The following is a 23,941-nucleotide window of genomic DNA, read 5'->3' on the forward strand; positions in this document are numbered from 1 at the left end:
TTAATGTAAACATCGCGCCTGTGAAAGCTTACAAAAAAATTAAACAGAATCGCGAATCATGTATAAATAGGGAGAACAACGATACAATGCGTTAACAATGCATTACCGTAGCCACCGTGCATATATCATATCGATATTGCCTTGATAAATCCGAGCATAATTGCACCGGCATATTTCTATTTCTTTTTTAACTCCTTTTAATCGACATTTTATCGCCAAATAATACTATTTCGTATCTTCGAATATTGCACTATATTTGTGTCAAACAAATCATTTTTGATATTGATCGACGATTATTATTCTCCAATAAAAGTCGTTAAAAATATTTTCTTTCGTAAAAGAAGAAATAAAAAAAATATCTGTGTGTATATATACAAGTAATAAAGATTGTTTATAAAAATCACTCCTATGCACAGCTTTACGTACCGGTATAAAAGAAAAACAAAATAGAATGATATACACCATTATCATGTTACATTATGTGCGCAATGGACTATTTCAGTAACATTGCGAATACTCGAGAAAAGGCAATTGCCGCGATTTTCGTACGACGCATAAAAATCGCTAACCGATCGCAATGCCTTTACTTTAATTGCATGAAATTTACGTTCCTAAAACTTAACCGTTCTAAACAATGTCTTCCAAAAATATAGGTAACACATGTAAAACTGTACGCGCGTAAATTTTGTCAGCGAATCGATAACATAAACAAAACAGTTTCTAATGTTAAGGCTTGCATCATGAAAATACATTTAAATCATAAACGATTTACTATTGGATACGCAGCCTGAAATGATTTTTTCTCGCTCTCGTTTCGCTCTCACTCTTGCTCTCATTCTCTTTCTCTCATTCTTTCTACCTATCTCTTTAAATACTTTTCTAAATACAAATAGCTGAGAATACTATCTACAATCGCCTTATTTTTCAAATTTTTCGCTTCATATGTATTTCTTTATGTGTTGTGTATTGCAAATCGCATATCGAATATGGACGCCTTTTCCAATAGTACAAGCTTTATGATTTAAATTCTCGAATTTATATACGGGCATTAACTGAAACGTGATCCTAACGCGATCCTAACGACGATCGCGTGAGGAACATATCTACGTCGAGGGACGTTATTTAGTTTTATTTTTTTCTTCTCTCCCTCTCTCTCTTTCTGCTTCCCCCTTTCCCTCCCTTGCTTTTTTCTCTCTGTGTGGTGTATATTACTATGATGGATCTACTTGTGGTGAATATATTGTCGCTCTTTACCATACAGACACATGCGGCAGAAAATAGGCATTCTTTGTTGCGATAATACACTCTACATCGTTATTCAAAAGGAACTTCGATTGAACTTTTTATTACGTTTTATCCCTTTTGTTACTTCTTTTGCTTTTTTTATTTTTTCTCACAAAGGCCAAGGTCGTATGCAATATGTCTACTACTGACCCATGTGGATTAAAAACGAGCCGAATTCGAAGTTAAAATGAGAGGAATTTTGTGTCAACGCCTAGGGTACTAACTCCGCTAGGGAAAAATTCGCGACATTAATATTCTTCTTAATCGTGAAAAATACGACAGTAGGCCGTGGCCATGCGGGAATCCATTCGAAGGCATCGTAAGGAATCGTCAAAGTTCTCGCTTTGTCCCGACGCAGCCACGGCTCGCTGTCAATCGCGAACGATCGCACGCGAGATTGTCTGAGGCTACTCTTGCAGAATCGGGAGTGCGCAGAACAGCGATGTTCAGCGCCGCTCCTCTTCTACTTTCTTTGTCTATTTTAAATGAAAATTCGTGAGAAAGCGAGTAAACACGTTGGAATAAAAACTGCGCGGGCACTGCAGGTCGGATCTATAGCTGGCTCCGCTTGGCGCTACGCTGCGCGGATGGTGGTGATTCGCCGTAGGTGTCAAGTAGGGTCTGAATAGTTAGGGTTTACTGTTGTCATTATTTAATGACAACGGGTCGGCGAGTTTCTGCTGCTGTTGCTGCTGCTGCTGTTGCTGCTGCTGCTGCTGCTGCTGCTGCTGCTGCTGTTGTTGTTGCTGCTGTTGCTGCTGGCTGACCTCGCTAACAGCACCGCCGCTCATCAGTTTCGCATTATTGTTCTCTGTGCTGGACATTTTCGTATATTCACGTTTACGCAGCATGTTCTCCGTCTTGACGATCGTGATGTCCGGATTGTTCTCCAGCACTGATGTAGTGGAACACTTCGACACTGCCGTTGGCACCTCGATGTAGCCACCGCCCTCACGCTTAATCGACGTCGTGGTCGCTACGTTCGCATTGATCTTCTGCAAGATGTCGTTCACGGACTCGTTGTTTTCCGTCGTCGTCGATTCTGTTGCGTTGTTGTTGCTGCCGCTATCGATGCTACCGCTGGACGCCACGCTGAGATCACCGGCCAACGAGATTCTATCCGGACCCTGCAGCGTTGAAAGATAAGTTGCAAGTGTGTGGACGGTGACATTGAGGAACTCGGCGGCCCGGAACAATGTTATCTCCTTCCGCCGCAATTTCGCCAACACTTCTGCCGGGCCCGGTTCAGACCAAAAATCTCTTACTCTGAAAATATATGTCATCTCTATATTATTATCCCGATTATTTTAGTGAAATTCTATCGTTTTCTTTTACTTAGTACTCGCACTTTATTTTAATTTGGATTAAAATAATTACGCTGTTTTCTTTAAATGCAAAGTTCGAATCAGCATCCTTAATGTAATTTTGAAATTTTTGTGTGCATGCGTCCATTACCTGTATGGATGTTTAAGGCAACCATAACTGTCGCGATATCTGCCGTAGAGAGTGCCGTAAGAAACGCCGAGGATTTCGGCGGCAGTCTTCATTTCTAGCTCTTTGCTCTTGATAGCATCCATAACGCGGCGCGTGAAGGGTTCCTCCCAGAACTCTTGTCGGCGTCCCGTCGTCAGGTAATCATTCATCTTTATTACGTCCCGGAATTGTTCAGGAATCGACAGATTTGTGGCGTTAGAATTTGACGGAGTGCTAGCAGCTGCAATCAATAAATAGTCAATATTTACAATAATTATTAGAATGGACAAATCGGGAATATTATTTTATAAAAATAATGTGTTATTTTTTGTAAAAAGTTATTTGTTACTCATTTTAAAAAGTAACGCCGTTACTAAAAAATAACAATTTATTATTTTTTTGTAATGCTAGAGCAAGATATTAGATTTTCAACGTTATTAAATAATCCATATTAAATCTTAAAACTCTAAACTGGTCTCTGTGTGATAAGATTTTTTTTTATACATATTATTAAACTTATCTAATAAATCTTCTACGATTCTTTATATTGATATTTTTATTTTTTTTATTTTTTTTGTATCTTAGGAATTATCTTTAGGAATTTAGATTGTAATTAAAACATTTTATTAAAATGCAAATTTTATTGAACATTATTTTTAAATGTTAATATATAATATTTAAAGGACATTCCATATATAATATTCGCTGCCACTACTGTGTGTAAAAATTTATAGCTTACGTTACATATGCATATACTATTATAGATTTTCGTCAGGATTAGCAACGATTATCGAAATGCAGCCTAAGATATAAAGTATAAAAATTTAATAAAGTATAAAATATTTCAATATTTATATATTTACTTAAATAAATAAATTTCTATCCAATCAAAAATAATGCGATTGATTGAATAAATATTAAGATATAATAGAGAATTAAAGAAATGGTTGAATTTGTTATCGTTGTTATAAAAATGTAACGACTTTATTGTTGTAAACAGAAAAGAGTAATAAAAACAGTAATGATAATGTAATGTTGTAACGGTGTTACAAATAATGCATTACTTTCCAAATACTTTGAAAATGGATACTGACGTACTTACAATCGGCGTCAAAAAAGAATAGAAGCTTCAAGAGGAAAAAACTTTTCGGGGGGAAGATATAAATATCAATTTTCTTCGAAAGCTATTAGCAAGATTCAAACGAATTCAGAATTATTGAAAAAAATAGTGTTCCAATCTTTTTTACGCCGATTATATTATGACAAAAGACATTTAAAACAAGATTAGTAACATTTGTTACGCGTTCAAGCTGTATATTTTAAGAAAAATGATGTTCTTCAATATATATTATATTATGCATTTTTTATTGTTTTACATGCAAAATATAAATAAAATGAGAATTCTGAACTGGCAATATAAAAGATGTCAATAATACAAAATAAATGTTTATTTTTCTTTTCGAGAGAATATTTTCTTCAGTTTGGTTTTTATATATACCAATATTTTATTTTTCCTTCTTGTAGGACAAGTAAAATAATAAAATATGCATTGTTTTTATTTCTTATATGAAAATTATAACGACAATATAATGTTAATAGAATATAAAAATAATTACAAATCTAGAGTATATAATAGAAACATAAAATATATAAATTTAGAAACAAGCATTAGACATACACTAAGCAAAACTTTCTGAGAGTGGAGAAAGACTACACATCAAGGTGTAATTGCAGAACGATCATGTATACCTTTCTTTTCTTCAGATGCGTCGTCCTTGGGCATGTAGGATAGCTAGAAAAATCACACAAAAGTCAAAATCGTTGAATAGAATATTCGCGCATGGAATAGTCTAACCTGACGGTTGATGCAAGAGAAAGTAGAGCGATACCTCTTTTAATAAACTCAATTTAATTATGTGCGCGCATTCACATCAGCAAATAAAGAAAAACAGAAAGAATCGTATCTAACGATAATTGGCCTTACCACCGGCAGTGGCGTTTCGTTATTCTCGTTCATCATCATCTCGTCATCCCAACTCTCATGGTCACCGCCCTCGCTCATCATTTCCTCCTGAGAAAAAGTTCGACGTGACACATTAGAGTCGTGCGTGGGTACCCTCAAGTATGTGCGGTACCCGTCGCTGTGAGTCTGACAAAATTATTGTATTTTTACATTTACGATAATGGATCGTAAATTGTCTTAAATATTCCGTGTAAGGCTCGGTATTCGTTGCAGTGCAGATCCACCATTTTCTCCCTCACATTTTCATAATCTTTCTTAATTATTCATTCTGCATTCAATGTCACATCTTTATATCCAGAAATATAAATATTGTGAAATTTGAAAACTTTTAATCATAATACAATTGTAAGGAGCTTTCAATTTTTTTCACTTAAAATTAGAAGATTAGAAGGTGTAACTCTAAATAATTAAGACGATAGTGTAAAAAGAAATATATATTTTTTATATTTTTAACATTTAAACACTTTTTTAATATTTTGATTGTGGATCAATATTTTATAACAATAGCATGAACTTTGTTCGAAACAACAGAACGAAAGTTTTAAATTAAGATCCATTAAAATTTGAAGATATTTGAAATATTTGGTCCTCGTCACAAAAAATATATTTTTTTTTATGATTATATTCTAATATATAAATATATTATGATTAGTATTTATAATACAATTCGAATACAATTATACCATGAAATTTTTTTATAAAGCAATATCACTCACTTTGACTTTTTGCGAACGGATTTGCGAAATGCTGCTGCAACAATTTAACCGCACTGAAAGAAAAGATTGGCTCTTGCAGCAATTTAGATGGTAAAATATGGCATAGCATTTTTAGTTAGCTGCTGCATCCAATTTTTGGTTACAGCAGCCAATTTTTGATTGCGTTAGCCATCCGCAGTGTCAATATACGGTTTCAATAGGCTAACGCAACCAAAAATTGGCTGCTGCAGCCAATTAAAAATGTTATGCTATATTCAGTTAATCTTTTCTTTCGTTGGCACACCAAGCTTTACACAGACCAGTTTAGTCTGTGATAATGATAAGAGATATACATACGTTCCCGGTGATGCAAGTGATTTTGGGTGTGAAGACGTCGTGTGCCGATGGTGGATCGTCCAGAGGCGGACGACCTCTGCGTCTCTGTTTGGGGGGTGGTGGCTCGTCAGTTTCACCTTCCCGCAGGACCGTTTCGACGCCGGGAGTTCCGGTGCCAGGACTGTGGCCGGTGTTGTTCAGGTCGTTTTGCGTGGAATCGCTGCGCCAGCTCACCTCGGCGAGCCCCTTGATGTGTAAATCTTCGGCGGTTTTCAGCAACGACGACAACCTCGTCTATAAAACGAAACGGACGAATATAATTATTCGTTTCTATAACATCTCGTTTTTATGTTCCAGTAATTTCAGTAATTTGTTCGTAATTTCAAAATTTCATAATTTCAAAAGTTCATAATTTCTATATTTTATTTATATAGTATTAATATTACATGTTATAATTCTTAGTAAGACATTGATATATATTACATTTAATAAACATTATTAAAATATTATTTTATAACATATCGACGAATAGGAATGCGAGTGAGATTAAAGGTCAGAATTCAGAAAGTCAGAATTCAGAAAAAATATAGATGTGTAGATAAATATGACTTACAGAAAAAATGTAAATGTGTAGATAAATTTGTTAAATTCGTTGTATGCTTCTTCGAGGAAAATTAAAAACTCGATTGCTTATTTATAAATAAGCAGAGTAGAGAAATATTTACTGAGTTATTTATAAACGAGACATCATTATGACATTTAAACTAAATGCTTGAATATTAAAATTTTCTATAGTTAGTGAGCGTATTCTATAAAAGCTAACTTTCTCTGTAGTTATATATTAAATTCGTAAATATACATATGTGTATATGTATATCGCATGTGAGGTTCTAACGAAATATTTGATCACAAAAGACATCACGTAGAAATAAATTGACAACTCTCTCAATTTATTTATTACGGGACATATTTTTCTATGTCTGAGTCAATCACAAAGTTAAAAATTATTAATTATCTCGTAATTATAAAAACTTAATGCATTTAGACAGGATGTTTTTTAAAGCTTGAAATACTGCGAAAGGGGAAAATATAAAAATGAAAGACAAGCCCATTACTTTCGGGTCGCTGACACGGACCGCTTATTTATTTTCATCAGCATTATTTTCCCTCGCAAATATCCTTCGGATTTCTCCCCTGGAAAAAAATACCCCTACGTTGTATTCTCGTGTATGGGAGTGGAGAAACTCGCGCGATGTACTGGACGGAAAAAAAATAAAGATCACGAACGCGTGTAAAGAACGAAGGGGGGAGAGAAGGAAAAAAGAGAGAGAGAGAGAGAGAGAGAGAGAGAGAGAGAGAGAAGATTCGCGACAACGGGCCCCAATTATTATTTACTAATTTTCACCAGCGCAGCGGTGATTGTGTACGTTCGCTGTTCGCGGCGCGGCCGAATGCTAAATAATATAGCAACTTTCTACGGCCGCATGCGGCTTTCTATCGGCTGGAATTGGAAAAATGTCTATGTGGGTCAGCGTCGATGCCGCGGCGGAATAATGTATTTCAGAAATATCGCCGCTTTCGTTTCTTGCTTGTGCAGTAGCAAGGCGGAGAAAGGAGGGGGTCGCGCGTAAGAAAAGGGATCGTGGGAAAAAAGGACGACGTGCCCCGCGTGACGCAAAGCCCGATCTACAACCGTTTGCAGATCTCCCTCCTCCATGCCGTTTAGCTAACATTCCGTTCGGTTCGCGAGGAGAGCTTAAATCACGCGCCGATCTCCAATCCGGGATCGGGCCCTGACGATTTTCACTCAGCGATTTTTCGCGAGTCCGATCGGGTCTGCGCGACACAAAACGTGCCGGAGAAAGCTCCTTGCGCGGCTACGACTGCCTCATCACGACTAGAAATCAGGAAGAATTCGCTCTCCTCGGAAGAAGATAGATATATCTTCTTCCAATGAAGATTCGCACGAAGAAAGATCGCGGAAGAAACTGTAAAGTCTCAGTTTGTCGGATATCGAATAAGCGAGAGATTTTTCAACTAAATAAAAATATAATCTATTATCTGTAAATGAGACATTTATAATCGAATAGTTAAGATACGTTTAAGAAAATCGAAGAAAAAATGTATTAAGGAAAAGTTCAAGTTTATAAGAATAGTTTACAAAATATTATAAAACTGGATATATAATGGATATCATGAAGACATCTATCTCAAGAGAATACATGAATCTTAAATATATCGTGGAAATTTCAAGGAAATATTGAGGATATTATCGAATTATTGTAGTCTAATGCAAAACAGACAAGCGAAATGTTTGAAATATCTTGAAAAAATCTCGGGGGAGCATAATTTTCTTAAATGTATTTCGGGCAATCTCGAAAAATTGAAAACATAATATCGCAAACAAGATGTTGGAATGGTTTGCTTCATTCTCATTAATAAAACCAGGTGCAAGGAACAGTGCAATTGTATAAATATACCCAAATGGACTTTTGCGGATTATCCAGCGGTTTATTATTATATTCTCCAAGCACAGGCTCCTTTTAATCCACAATTAAAAAGTCTCAAGGATTACGAGAAAACAATTAGCGAAACGTATGATACAAAGTGTGTAGTTACTGACTCTTGTCATTCTATAAGTATATATAAATAATACATAACGGAAATAATGTATCATTATTATATTTTAATGATATCATCATATTCGTCAACAATTGATTTTTCTCAGCAAAGATAACGTTTCTAATAATTTCTAATAATTGTTTTATCTTTACTATTAAATATAAAAGCGAAAAAATTTCTATGAAAATAGAAAAGGGTCTATCTAAAATTCATTAAAAGTAAAATTTTACATTAAATGTATGTAGATCAGTTTCAAAATTTTTCATAGAGAAAGTCGATTTTAAATTCATCAAAGTGTCAGACATAACTGTATATGTTCTTATTGATTTTCTGCCTGAATATCACCACGTCCCTTTATTTTTTGTTTTCAGACTAGAAATTTACCCTGACCGAGATCGATATTTCTGACATGTTACATACGATGGTCTTGTCATAACACATTTCGCAGCGTATTCGAACTTATGTACGATTGTCGTCGGTGCGAATGAGAAACGTTAGTTTTTTGCAAGATAATAGGCACCGTAAAGTTCTCGTTAACCATGGCTGTCACAGAGCGCGGCGGCTGTTATCTACGCGAAATTGTTGTTATTGGAAAACTGAGGAAGGCGGGGATTTATTGTCTGAAGAATGGCGGGGTTTTACTGCTTAACTTTATTTCACAGCGACGTAATAAAACGTCCGCCACAAATAGCAACATTAATGAGCACGAAGTGAAAATATATCTAAGATATAACTTAGAGAGAGAGATTATCACGGTCGATAATATTTAATTCGCGTTTTATATGCAATGAGTGTTACGTTTCACGTCAGTCTTCTTTGCCAATATCTCTCAGGAATTTCATTGTAATTTTTGTACGAGTATATTCACATGATTTATTTTGGGATCATATAATTATTTCAGGATATATAATTCAAACTTTATTTCAAGATAAAATTGCTTACAAATCAAACTGTTCATATTTCTATATGATTTTTATTGTTTTCCAATAAGGTTGCAAGACTTTCGCGTCACATTCGCTTATTTCTATTTACAATCTAGTTTATCCTACTTTATATCTATCACGGAAAGAACGATCTTACTGAAGCATTAAAAAATTTAGCTAATAGACACAAATCTGAAAATAAATTTGTTGGACTATCAAAATAATTATATAGAACACTCAAGTTGGTTATTAGAATGTCAAGACTTTTTGTTCATCATGCTCGAATTTCCTACATAATTATTTTGATGATTCAACAAAATTATTTTCAGATCTGTACATAAATTTTTTATAGCTAGTCCAGTAAAAATCTTTCCATGTACACTCGCACTTATCTAACTTATTAATTTAATTTAGAACACTCGAATTAAAAATATCATTTTCTTTCGAAAAATTCTATTTCCTAATTAGAATTTTGTTTTCATGCTCTTTTCTATCTTTCACTCTCTCTCTCTCTCACATTTTTAATATTTCGTTAAGTATAATAATCTATTTTGTTAAGTATGATAATCTAAGAAACGATATCTCTTCTTGAATTTTCTACGTAGGATAAATTTTTGTGCCCATTAGAATCAATAACGATAATAAAAATAAGATGTGAAAAAAAAGTCATTTCTAGGAAATTGTAACACTCACGTGATCGATGTTGATCTCTCCCTTGTACATGAACTCGACCAGCACTTTGATGTCCGAGAATTTGACGTCACGCATGATGACGATGGGGTCCTTCTCCTCATACTGCGATAGGATCGTGTCAAAGTATGTGCTACACGCCGACAGTACAACCTGTGAACATGCGAGTCGACGCAATTGTTAATCATTTATGCGGCGATTTTATCTGCGAGAGTGCGAAAAAGGTCGTATAAATAACGCGCGTAAGTAGAAGAATCGCGATTTAAATTCTATGCGTTATAAGTAATTGCACGATTATTACATATCGGACATATTGATAACGCGCGGGTTAATTGCGACGAAGTTAATCTAAACCTGACGAAGATAAGCCTCGCTACGGAACGTCGGGAAAAGATATCTGAATCATTACCTTCCATTTTTTTCTACGAAACCATACGCAAATACTCCACTCAAAATGCAGGCACACAGAAAGTACGATTTTGTTGAAGTACCTATCTAAAAATTTGACTAGGTACAAATTGGAAAATAATTTTGTTGGACTATCAAAATAATTATATAATCTCAAATATGATGAATGACAATATTGTAAAAAGTTTTGACATTCTAGCAATTAACCAGTTTCAACGTTCTAATTATTTTGATGGTCCAACAAAATTATTATCAGATCTATATCTAGCTAAATTTTTAGATATTTCAATAAAACCTTCCTTTCCGTGCGGTTAATGAAAAATGCATTTACTTTCCAATCTACATTCTACAATATTATTATGCCATTTATTTACCGAGGTCAAACTGATTCCGCTAGTTACGTTATCCAAATTTAATCATAGTGGTCGACGATTGATTGTAGCGTGCTACACAATGTAAAACTATAAACGACATTTCGTAGGTCTTTGAATTACCGTGCTGGCGCAAACATTGCCACGCGTATAGCATTGCGTCGAATTTCACCGGCGCGGCGGAAGTGACTTCGTTATCACAGCACGCGTAAATGTTGCGGTATCGTTTATTAATCAGAAAAGTCGTTGTATAAGCTTCAGTTTCAATGTTCCCTGATTAATTTGCATTAATTGACACTGGACGTGACACCAGGAATTGGAATCACGGGCAATTTGTCGAATTTATAATTAGCACAGAGAAACATGTAACACTATCTGTTTTTTTTTCCTTTTTTTCTGCAGCTCGCGGTAAACGTCACTTTAGTTTCACGTTACGTAACACGATCCAATTTATTCGCTTTGGCAAGTAAGGACACGCGCGCGCAAGCCGAGGCTCGCACAACGGCGGTGGCGGCGACGCCGACGGCCGCGACGCGTCGATCATTATTAATTACCGGCGAAATGGAATTGTCCGGGAATCCGGGAAGTCGTATTGACGCGCGTAACGAGCGTACTAACGTAATGTATGGATCGAGCGCGCGTCACCCGATAAAATATGAATTCCTGTCTGCACATTCAGGGGATTTTTGCAAGACCGTCCCCCCGGCCTTCTTTCGACGTAAATATCTAGCATGAAAGTCAATGAGGGCCCTCATACTCCTTTAAGAATTCTTCCTTCGCGACGTGGCATATCGTTTATAAAACCTTTCCTCCCCGCCTCTAATGAAAATTTATACAAAGTGGTACGTCTTTATGATCGATGGATTTGTAATACTTCGATTCTAGAATGGCGCGTCATAACGTTAATTTTCCAAGTATCCTATAATATAATTTCCGTAATTTTGTTTTTTCAGATCGCTGGATGGATTATCTCTCTAGAATATCCAACTTTTTATCGAGACCGTTTCACAGATTCAAGTCTTCTATATTGATTGTGTATAAAGATTTTTCCATATTTATATCGATCGATTTTTTTGCGTTACGTACGCATATGTTCCAAGTAATCATTGGATCTTGCTCAATCGTATATTATTGTTGTTATCGTCGCAACCTTCAATTAATTGCACCTCTTTTGTATGCTAATTGGCCAACGTCGCATATTGCCGTGTGTAACACGGAACGGGAATAGGTAAATTGGTACGAAACCCTGTGCGCAAACGAATGTCGTGGGAATTTCCGGACAGTTGCGCGAGTTTCTTTCGCGACGTCCCGCTAGTACATTATCGTCGTTAGAGAGGAAAAATATAACGGCACAAGAGTTTTTTAAGCCGAGGCGAAATTCCCAACTATGCCAATTTTGGAGAACATATACGTATATATTATCATAGTCGGGATATTCTCTATAAATTTCCTTTTAACTCGAGGAAAAATTCTCCCTTCATCTTTTTCAATTTCTTAATACTTCTTTTTTTCCAACTTGATAACGATCTCGATATAACAATAGATACATTAGCGATTCCATTTGATCTTTTTTCTACAGACAGCGGTTTTTCTCTATTATAACATCTTCAACTCGTATTAGCACATGAATTTTTTTTCCACGCTCGGTCATATTTTACCCTTTTATTTTCTCCTGTCCTTATAGTCGTCCTCCCCCGTGTCCTCTTCGTTATCCATAATCCATCGAACCTTAATTTCTCACTAATTTTTCATTCTTTTCGTCTCAGGCAAGGGGGAAGGCCACGGAGGGACCACAAACGACTAGTGTCTGATTCGACCCCACCCAGTCAATAGCCTGAATATTTAATGTTAGAAGTTCGTATTGATTTTCGCGATTTTTACGTCTCCGCAAATAAGGCCGTAAAGACCGTCTCGCGGGTGGACGAGGGGAGGGGAGGAGGGGGGGGGATCGGGGCGGGGCGCGGGGGAGGACAGGAGAGGAAAAGAGAGACGCGTTACTTTTCAGTGCCAGCTATATAACGCTTTTTATTATGCCGGGGCGCTTTTATGGGGAAATACTGCGATGAAAAAAGAGGAAGATGTCGAGACGAGCGGGAGCGGGAAGAAAGGGCAGAAGAAGAAAGAAATTGCACTGCCCGGGTTTCATATCGAGTCATTACGATCCTCGGGCACTTTCACCCCCTCCCCCCTCCCTTTCCTCGTCACCGGCTTCCTCCCTCCCATCCGCCCATCCAACCCTCTCGCCGTCCGCGACGTCTTCTGACATTAAACTTTTTATCGTGCATAACGGCGCTTCGTCTTTCGTCAAGAGTAAAAAAAAAAGAAATATAAATGGAAGAAACCGGCGGAGAGAACGATTTCTCCCCTGCCTACGTGGAAAAGGGGTGCTTCGTCAAATTTGTCGATCTCCCTCGTCGGTCTCTTTCCCTAGTCGCCCTCTTGTCCCCGTTGCTTCTTTCTTGTTTTTCTTTTTTTTTTTTTTACAGAGAACGCGGAAGCATGACAGGCGCGCGATCGATCCCAAGACGCTTTACGGTGAAACGCGGCAGCGAAACGCGGAATACCGACGGAAATTTACATTCGTAATGGCGTGCAATAAATATTTATTCGACCGGACATTATTCCAGTTATTTATATGAATCGATATAAAAGCGTATCGCGAGAGGATGGACGGGGGGCGGGCGGGGTCGTAATGACGAGTATTGCCCGCGGCGCAAACGTCGATGCGAGGCGAATCGGTATTTACGAAAAATCACGCTGATACTCTGAAATTTTAATCTTTACGATTTTTACAATTAAGCGACTTTTGCATAAAAACAACATTTTTACCATTTTATATCGGAAATCTTGATATAAAAAAAAATCGCTGTAACTATTTCGTGTCGACGGAAAGAATATTTTTATACTATCCATATTTTATACTTTAGATTACATTATCTATCTCAGACATCGAATAAGTAATGTTCCATTATTTTGCATATTCCGGAAAATCGACTTTATAACGTGTGGAGTAAAGTCAAGCGGAATTATTTATCGTAGAGCGGCTTTTTTCGGAATTTTCAACTTTTTCGAAGATTATGCCAATCGTCGCGAATCAGCAAGTGTGAGTTTTAGAAAGCTCGGAAAGTTCTCGAAAGCGCTTGCAAGATAAGCGAAACACGATGTGTTATCGCAACGGGAAATTCCGCGCGGCGAGCGAAGAATAGAGGCATTGATATCAAAATCTGTAAATATCGATTAATATCAATGCTCCAAGAAAAATAACAATCTCGGAATATAAAAAAATATAACACAAATATGTCATTCTCTGCTGCAAAATTTTTGATTGTGAAATGTGAAGTGACTGCTATGAAACGATATATTAGAAAAAAAAAGTAATAATATTTAATAAAAAAGAAAACTATGCAAGAGCGCGACTAAAACAGATATGTAAACTCAATATGTAAACTCTGTGAATTCGCAGTAAAAAATTTATTTTTAACTAATAGTAAAATAGAAAAAATTTAGCATACTATTTTCTAAATACTAATTCTCATAAGTCAAGATCTATGATATCATCACTGTAATTACCGATTGTAATTGCTTGTCGGTACTCAATATCGACATCAACACTCCGTGCTAAAAGCCGCGCTCTCGAGCGTCCAGAAAAGCCATAATTCATAACGTCTATAACGATCCCAGGGACATTTCGCTTGCGCGACGAAGTTCGTTATAAAAACGAGATTACTGGCCCCCGCTTGCAGTTACGTAATTCGATCGATAATTTAGGCGTTTCCCGTTTCTAGCGAATGAACGACAGTGCCAGAAGGAAGAAAAAAGAAAAAAGCGAGAAGAGAGAGAGAGAGAGAGAGAGAGAGAGAGAAGCAAAGAATAAAGATAGGATAAAAGAAAAAGAGATATCCTTTTTATGTCTGATGTGCGGGTGGGATCGAGACAAGAAACTTAACGAACCTACTTTTTTTAAGGCGCCAAGATCCTTTCCAGAACTCGTCTCGAAGCTTCGTAAAAATCGTTTTCGTGAGCGATTGTCTAACCTCACATTCTATATACATATTCTTAGTGTTTCCTTATTCAAGTACGGATTGTTCGCACGAGTTTGCAATCGATTTTTTCTTCGTGAAAATGTCAAAACAACAACAAGAAATAGAATAATTATATGTCGGATTATAATTTATAATCCGATAATCGAATTAAAATAAAACAATTTTCGAAAATTAAATTTCAAAGATGAGAAAAAAAAATAAAATCTCAAATTTAATTCTGAATATTACTTCAAATTTTATTTTTTGATTTTATTTCATACTTATTTATAAAGATAATGAGAATATAAAGATATCGACAATCAGAAGATTACTAAGAAATAATTCAATTTTTAATACAAAAACTTAAATTAAAAAAGTAATATAAGTAAAATCTTTTTAATTAGTATTAAGTAATTTCAACTCGCATTGTATTAGAAACTATTAGAAACGGAAAAGTTCAATTAATTCACCATCGAATAGAAAGGAGACCTTAAGATTCAAATATCAAATGAGAATGGTTAGTATTGTTTGAAGACGATGATAGATCAGAATTCAGATAAAGAAGCAGAGAGAAAGATCTCGCATTTATACGCTCAGTCCGGAATAGAAAAATGATAGATATTACATTATTCTGTTAATAATATATATGATTTTCATTACAAAAAAAATCGGCCGGTATCTTTCTCATGAAAAGTTCATCGTACTACGCGTCTCTATAACATGATGAAAGGCGAAATGAAAATTAACGAAAACCGGCAAATAGAGCTCGCTCGCTTTTCAGCGAGATTTACGTCTGGATAAGAAGTGACACTTTTCAAGGGATCGCATATTTGTCACTGAGAAAAATTCACGTAGCGGAAATAGATGCTGATAAAAAATTGATAAAAAGAAAAGGCCGTTAATGAATGTCTTTGTGTTAACAATGTAACTTAAAAAAAAAAAAGATAAAAAATAACAAACATGTGACTGTAAGAGCACCTGAGTCGTCGACAGACGACAGATTTCCAACAACCTTCATCCTATAGTATATGCTTCGGTTTTATAAGAGGATGATGAGAATTGTGAAGAATATGGAGAATTGCGAAATGAATTCGTTTTAGGAATTCTCATATTTCAAATAAAAAAATAAAAAATGGAAGAAACTTTTTCAGTTTTTCGAATGAGGAATTCCAGAATGTGTGCCTGTGTCTGCAATTTTGGTTTCCAAATTTATCCCTATAATTCCACGAGAGAAGGAAGGAAAGCGACCGCCGCGATGGTACTTCCGTATGCACAAAATTGCCGGATCGATACGCGGTAAATCGTTTTAAGGAATTTCGGCCTCGAAGTCGCGAAATCGCGTTTACGGAAAGCTGTTAGACGGCATCTCGAACTTCAATTTCTCGGAATTATATAATAACATTTATACGTGATATATTTTTATTTTGGGAATCGAGATGCGAGAAACGAGTTCTCGTGTACCGAGGATTGGATTCCGGTCTTGGCAAACATAACAGTTGCTACAACTCCCCGGTTCTCCGATTTAAAAATTCGCGGCATCGTGTAACGTAATAGTTATCGATGTAGTTGGCTTTCTAATTTCTAGACCCGTCTCGGAGACCCGAAGGTCATGGTCATGATGGAAAGGGATTAATATTTTTGAATGTTTATTGCTACTTTGGGAAGCAAATGAATAATAAAGAAATGAAAAAAAGATAAAATGAAGACAGGAAGAAATGTAAAAAGAAAAGAATACATAATATTATATATATATGTGTATGTATATTTATATATACTTGAATATATATATTTATATACTTGAATAGAATGTCGCACATGCATTACATTTGTTTATATGTATTACACTTGTTTATATGTTTATATTGTGTATTCTCTCTCTGTGGAAATTACATTTCAAGTGTCATTGAAAGTACATTTCAAGTATCTTCATATTTTTACAGTTTAGCTTTCGTATCTTATCGATTTCGTTATTAGTTTTTGATTACACAAGTCTGCAAAATTTGATTTTTTATGCTGTTTGGAAAAGAAGAGTAATTTTCCACAATATTTGATGCACTGAATCCGAATACGTAAGTGAAAACTGTTCTATCACGTCAGGCTTTTGAGAAAAATGGGATTGAAACGCCTGAAAAACGTGTTTTTGAAAATTTATATCTGAACCTGATATGCGAGAGATTTTAAAAAGGGCAAATTAATGATTGGATATTGTATTTTAATATAAAAATATTGAATCTTTTACAGCCAACGCTGGACCTGTGGCGCGCTTTGTTTTTGGGATGGATCCGCGGGTGTAGTCACACAGTGTCAAGTAAAACGATTGCCCCATATAGTTCCAGCGTGAATACCACTACAGATAGTAAAAATTTCAATAGTGTATTTAATGCATGGGACTGAAGATGCTCTTTTGTAATAAAAATGTTTTTTTTCATTCGTTTAAACAATTTTGGAAACAACAATTTTCCAAAAAACTGACTTCGTAATTCTATTGTACGAAAAAATTATGTAGTTGCATCTATTGTAAAATTTTTTATGAAATATAAAATTTTACAACTGTATTGCAAATTTTATACGAGATTGGATGGAGCAGTCAATGTATAATACTTGACACTATTCGATTATATTCCTAAAAACAAAGCGGTTCAATGCCGGCTGTAAAAGATTCGATATTTTAATATTAAAGTACAATGTTCAAGATTAATTTGAGCTTTTTTGAAATGTCTCGCTTATCATCGAACTCATCAGCTATGAATTTTCAAAAACAGCGATTATAAGGCGTTTTAATTTCATTTTTCTAAAAAAAAAAAGAAAAAAAAACGGACGTGAATAGAATATTTTCACTCACAAATTTGAATTCGGTACATCAAAAACTAAGAGAAATTATTATTCCTTTGCAAACAGTAAAACCCATGCAGAGTTGTGTTATCAATATACTTCTTAATCTTGACATAATCTTGAGATATTCTTGTTGAAATAGTTGCGATAATTGCAAAAAACGCATAATTTTCATGATAATATATTCAATAATATATAATAAAAAAATATACAGTATTTGTATAATAAATAATAAAAGATTTAAAGATAAAAATAAAATAATATATAAAATATATATTCGCGAGATAATATATGAAATAACGTATAAGATAAAAATCAAATTAAGTATATATATAGGGCAAAAATAAGACTATATATCTGAAATCAAGTGTCATTCTACAAGTACAGCTTTTTATTACATTTATTAAGTTTGCTTTAAGACTTTATCAGTAATCACTGTACTTTCAATTAAGAAGGTTACATGCATTTACATCGAGCCGTTAGCGTTATCAGCGTGACAATCTGCGATCGCGTTCTTAGATCGCTTTAATCTCATGGGGACGGGATAAATCTTTTTCGTCTTGCGCGCGTATTTGTTCACAATGGCGTAAGAAAGTCTTATCTGCCGCGCGTAAGTCACGCGCGGATTTTCTAATAATGCACGCGAATCTCGTTGTTTTGCCGCGCGTCACGCCCGACGAGTTTAACGAGCAAGAAATCGCGCCGCCAAGTTTTGCACTAGGTATGCGTTTTAGAGCGAACGAACTCTGAAGTATGCGTAAATACCGATGCATCGGATATCCGGTGCATATGTTCATACACTTTCCGTCTGTGTGCAGAAAATTGTTCCCTCAACATTTTCCGAAATTTCTATCTGTCGTCTCTCCACTCAAAATGTTTGAGTGAAATCTCAAAATATCACGGCTTATAAATAGTCGCACAGCAACCTAAAATCACTGATTTTAATTTTAACGAATTCGTCGATGAGTTTTGCAGTTGATCTTTATTTTGTTCTCGAGGTTCATTATTTGGTAATTTATAATTGCCCCGGTAATTGAAACTGCGACATTAAAATTTCAAAACTCTGTGGAGCCGGATTATAAAATTATGTAACCGCAAGAAATTTTTATAATCCTTTATACTTTACATTTATATTTTGCATGTGTTTTAAAATAACCTACTTCCTGTACACAGCACGCTATTCTATCTTTCATCTCCTTTTAATTTCTATACACATTTATAACTTTGTACTGTATTTTTTTTATTGCATGAGAGAAGCAGAACTCATTCTATTCTCTAATTACATGCAGTAGAGTTAGTGCAATTTTGTTTATATTTTATTGTATACTTCCAGGTAAAAATGTACAGTAGAAATAACATTTTGCATTCCTTAAACTTTAAAATCCAGCCAATTTAATTAAATTTACACATCCAAGAGATATTTTTGACTTCACGATAGATTTGGGAGAGCGTGAAATTTATTTTTATATCGCCTGCATGCAGTGTCTCTTGGTTTATTCAAAATTTCGATTGTTTATTTTTCTTTTTTAAAACTTGCAACGTTCTACTTTCGGTTTATGATTTTCGCGGTGTACATTTTTACTAATGGCCCAACCCCATTTTCGCATCGGTGGCATCGCGGCGAAACAAAACGTCGCGAACTGGACGCACACGTGTCGTGTAATGTAAATGAACGTTGATACGAGCGAGGCTGGTCCAAGTGGGACATGTGCGCAAAACGGACGCTGGTCTAATGTAAAATATTAAGCCCCGATAAATATTAGCGTGTGCATACGAGTAAAACAAATTAATCTCTTACGCTGCACATTGTCAGCATATATAGCATATAGAGTAAAGGGGAGATGTGTTCACGTTTATGTGTGCATATAGGGTGAATCGTGTGATTCACGTGGTAGACCTTAAAAAGTAGGATGAGAAGGAGAGATATACATCATCAGCGGGTAGAATAAAATAGTCGAATAGAGACAAGGGAGATAAAGAAGTGGAATGAATGTCGTGAATGAGGAGTGAGTCAGCGAGTGAATGAGAAATGACGAGTATATGTATGTGTGTGTGTATATATATATATATATATGTGTGTGTGTGTGTGTGTGTGTGTGTGTGTGTGTGTGTGTGTGTGTGTGCGTGCGCGCGCGCGCGCGCGCTCGCATGTGTGTATGTGTGTGTGTGTGTGTGTGTGCGTGCGCGCGCGCGCGTATGTATAGGTAAATGTGTAACGAGAGAAGAGTGGAGAGAGAAAAGTACTCATGCCTGTACGAAAATATCGATTATACTTTTTTACGAGTTCACTCGCTCCGACGAGTGTTAATTTCGCGAAACGATCTCTCCTTCGCCACGCGTCGCTCGTAAAATCCTATTAGCGTACGGGAGTTTCTCGACACCGCTCGTTCGGTTTCGGATGAAAATTCAGACAGCCGCAGAATCTCATTATTGCCCATCTTGCTCATGTCTCCCTTCGAAAACATCCTAATCCCTCATAACATATAGAAAAGGTTTCTTGCAAATTGCTTCAAGGAATTACATAAGAAACTTTATTCTTCGATTCATGTCAAACAGACTTTACTTTGACAGAATCGTAATTCAAGGCTTAGTTATCGTAAAAAGGTGCAAAAAGGACTTTTCTCATCGAGAAAACTGGTTTCGATTCCGCAAAGAACGTCTTTAATTCACGGTTTTGATACGTCAGATGATACCTGCATTTCGCAGGTCGATTCCCAACCGACCGGCTTCAAATTCGAGACCGCATTGCGAGAGCGGGAACGTCAAATCGTATTATTACTTGTGCAATTAGAGAGAGGCCTGTCGCGTTTTTAGAACGCAGGATATCCGGGTTTAACGACCTTAGCACCTGGCAGCCCCTCTGTACGCCGGCACATAATTATCCGCAACGCACCGGGGTAATACCCGGTGTGCATCTTGAGAACGAGACGTGGATATCGTTACGGTCGAGAACGCGTGGAATCCCACTGTCGTTTTTTCTTGTTCTCTTTTCACGCCGTGTGGCTTAGTCGATAGCGTACACCTAACATTAACACACATATTCCGGTTAATACCTTTCCACCTCGAATTCTCGAAATATCGCTTGTCATCAGGTTCAAACTCCGCCCTATACGTCGAAACACGATCATCATTTTAGGTATATACCTGCTTTGTGACGTCAATCGACTAGCTGGATGAATAAAAAAAGCTTATGCTTTGTGGGGCTCACTTTGAAGATATTAATACATTTATATGCTTCAAACGTATGTCATTATACAAAAGATATTTTTACATTTCTGCACTGCTTAAAATTTCTTCTTAAATAATATGAATATAATTTTAGAAATACAAGTATATAACGTATGCTAATTTTATAATTTAAGTAGAAAAGTGTTTGAAATGTGCGTCTTGTATAACGGAAAATATTTCATTCGCATAATTTATATTTTATGTTATGGTATATATTATTAAGTGTATAATTTTATGGTATCTGTAAGAGTACGGTTCTTTGATAGCGATGTGGATAAATATATGTCTTTTTAAAACGTAAAATGATTTTAATTTAGACTTAATATAGCTTCATGTATGGATGTATATCTCCGTTTTGATAAAATATGAGTTGTTGGTTTTTCGCGGATGGTAATCAATTCAATCTAGGATATTTCGAGCTCTTTGACATCGCGACGTAATATTTATAAGCCGGAATTAATTTCCGTGTCTGTCGCGATGGTATGATCAGGTCGAAAACTGTTCCCACAATGCTATCATAATAAATTAGTTCTTTCTCGCAACCGTTTGTTTCGCGCTTCAATTGCGTATCAAAAGGAGAGCAATTAAATTGTAATAAACCTGCGGTTAGCAGCAGGCAAATAAAAGTTTACGCTGTGGAAATTACATATCGTACATTTTCGCATTATTTAAAATTAAACATCGCGTATTTATACGAAGGACGGTTATAAAGTTCTCTAATTTTTACGCTTTAAAGCGAAGAATAACCACGTTATTCCAAATAAATATATTTAGTAGTAACGATAAAATCTTATTCCATCTCTTTTCTTCCTGCAACTGCACGCTTAAAAAAAGGATTCCTCATTATACGCAGAAATAACCGGTTCCACTTATAGCTACTTCTAATGGAAAAGAAACTGGAAAAACATGTCTAGTTAAACGGTTACTTTTAATAGAAAATGGACTCGCGAGCGTCGTGAAATCTACAAAAGTAGAGTTTAAAAATAGGTCGATTTAAAAAGAAAATTCATACAATTTTAGGACACTCAATGCTAATCGCGAGTCCAATAATTATTCATTATAGGTTCTGATTCGCTTAATTATCTATGGCGCGCGTTTACAGATAAATTCGTTGAACAGAAAAGCTCATTTGTGTCTGTTCTCTCGTTCTCTCGTTCTCTCGTTCTCTCTCTCTCTCTCTCTCTCTCTCTCTCTCTCTCTCTCTCTCTCTCTCAGACATCTAATAATTTAATCAGTCCTAGTTTTGGATATTTGTACTAAAAAAAAAAATTCCCAGAAAAAAATACTAACAACCGCAAATGAAAAACGAGCAATTAACGAGACATGATCATCAGGAAAAAGCGACGTGTGTTGTATAGTCCAAATGATTGATATTTTTCACGTCTCGAGATTCTCGATTTAGAAAGGAAAGCGATTGAGCGATATCCTCTTTTGATGGCATTGCATTTCGCAATTGTAATAATGAATAATGGTGCGATAAAATATATGTACCGTTTTTTGATCGAATGATTATTTTAGAGAATCGTACTGCCTATAGAGAAGATAATGCGAATCTAGTCTCGTATATTCAATGATATTTTTATTAAACTATGACATTCACATAAGTCTTTAACAATGTAATGGGATCTTTTATTGGCTAAGTATTATTGTGATAATTAAAAATTAATATAATTTCATAGAAGGAAAATTAAATTTAATCAGCTAGATAATTATATTTAATTATGTATATTTTATGTATATATTTAAATTTAATAATAAGAGTTAATTATTGTTCAATGCGCCGTAATTCTATATAGCGACAAAGAGATATTACGATACTTTATTTTACAACATTTTACATTACATTATACTTAACAACCAATAATTTAATTTAAAGGAAAAATTACTTTCCACGTGTATAACAAACGCAGTTATTCTTATCATTCTTGAATGTTCTTTATATGAACGATTAACGGGACAAATTGTTTAAATTGCGCAATGAGTTGTAGTAAAGCGTAAGAATATGTTATTGTACTTTTATCAAATATGATACTGTCAGGCAAATATATAATAAATAAAAGCGAAACGAATTTTTCAATCGCAATAACCGAGCGACAGAAGATTTATTTATTTATTCTTCCGTGCTGAGAAGAGACTCTAAATCCCGAGGTTGGGAAGAGCAAAATTAATTATTCTCACTGAATGTATCTCATTCCGTGTTTCATGTACATCATTGCAGATACTTGCAGTACGCGATATCAGCGCGAGGGAATCAAGAGAAGACACGCGAGAGAGTCATTGCGAGCGAATATAGGATTTTCTTGTTCCCGCGCGCGCCTTTCCTCTTTTTCACATTCAGAATGTCGTTTTAAAGCATCTCAAAAGTTCTATCTCTTTCTCTATCCCTCCCACTCTTCTATCTTTCTCTTTTTCTCTCCTACCAGGCAATCATGCGGGATAGAAATTTCCCGAGAGCTCGGTCCGGCGGGAATACAGACAAGTACAGGGCGATAACCATCGGTGTGTAAAGTATATGTATATATATATATATATATATATATCTTGTTCTCACCGAAAGATACATGGGAGTTTTTGCCGCGGGTTTTGTAATCGTATCGAGAGGAGTCGACGCGCAAACGGACGAATCTTCTCCTTTCGAAAGTTCTGGATCGCTCGATATTACGAAAGTTTCATGGCGAACCTTTTTTCGTGCCACTCGAAATAAGGCGAATGTCTACGATAACGGCCATAGTTTCACCGTGTATATCGTTCTTCTAAAATGTGAGTCTTTTTCCTCGAATGATCTACAGCTCTGTGTCGAGTTTATTCGTCTCACTGCGTACTTGTTAACAAGTAAAAACTGGTCGCACATCGATAATGGATGCACTAAATCTTTTTTCCTCCGCTCATATAGCTTAAGTCGAGAGTAACAAGAAATAACTGAACGAGATTGGTAATAACTAGTCTCAACAAGATAGATAATAAACAGACGAATATATGTGAATAATAAATAATAATACAGTATTTGTAATTGATATATAAAAATAAAGTGATA

General features: G+C 35.6%; 1 protein-coding gene across 2 annotated transcripts in view; it reads right to left on the bottom strand.

Annotated features, from left to right (window-relative positions):
• Positions 1 to 364: 364 nt before the first annotated feature.
• Positions 365 to 23,941, bottom strand: part of LOC108690063 — a 130,522-nt gene continuing 106,945 nt past the window's right edge. For both annotated transcript variants that reach the window (XM_018197147.1, XM_018197148.1), the window contains exons 4-9: positions 10,050 to 10,199; positions 5,833 to 6,105; positions 4,742 to 4,828; positions 4,507 to 4,549; positions 2,740 to 2,998; positions 365 to 2,550 (exon numbers count right to left, since the gene is read on the bottom strand). In XM_018197147.1, the coding sequence (XP_018052636.1) occupies positions 1,914 to 2,550; positions 2,740 to 2,998; positions 4,507 to 4,549; positions 4,742 to 4,828; positions 5,833 to 6,105; positions 10,050 to 10,199 (1,449 nt within the window). In that variant the 3' untranslated portion in view covers positions 365 to 1,913. The remainder of the gene's footprint in view (positions 2,551 to 2,739; positions 2,999 to 4,506; positions 4,550 to 4,741; positions 4,829 to 5,832; positions 6,106 to 10,049; positions 10,200 to 23,941) is intronic.

The sequence above is a fragment of the Atta colombica genome, unplaced genomic scaffold (genome assembly GCF_001594045.1).
Source record: "Atta colombica isolate Treedump-2 unplaced genomic scaffold, Acol1.0 scaffold293, whole genome shotgun sequence".
In the NCBI taxonomy this organism is placed as follows: Eukaryota; Metazoa; Arthropoda; class Insecta; order Hymenoptera; family Formicidae; genus Atta; species Atta colombica.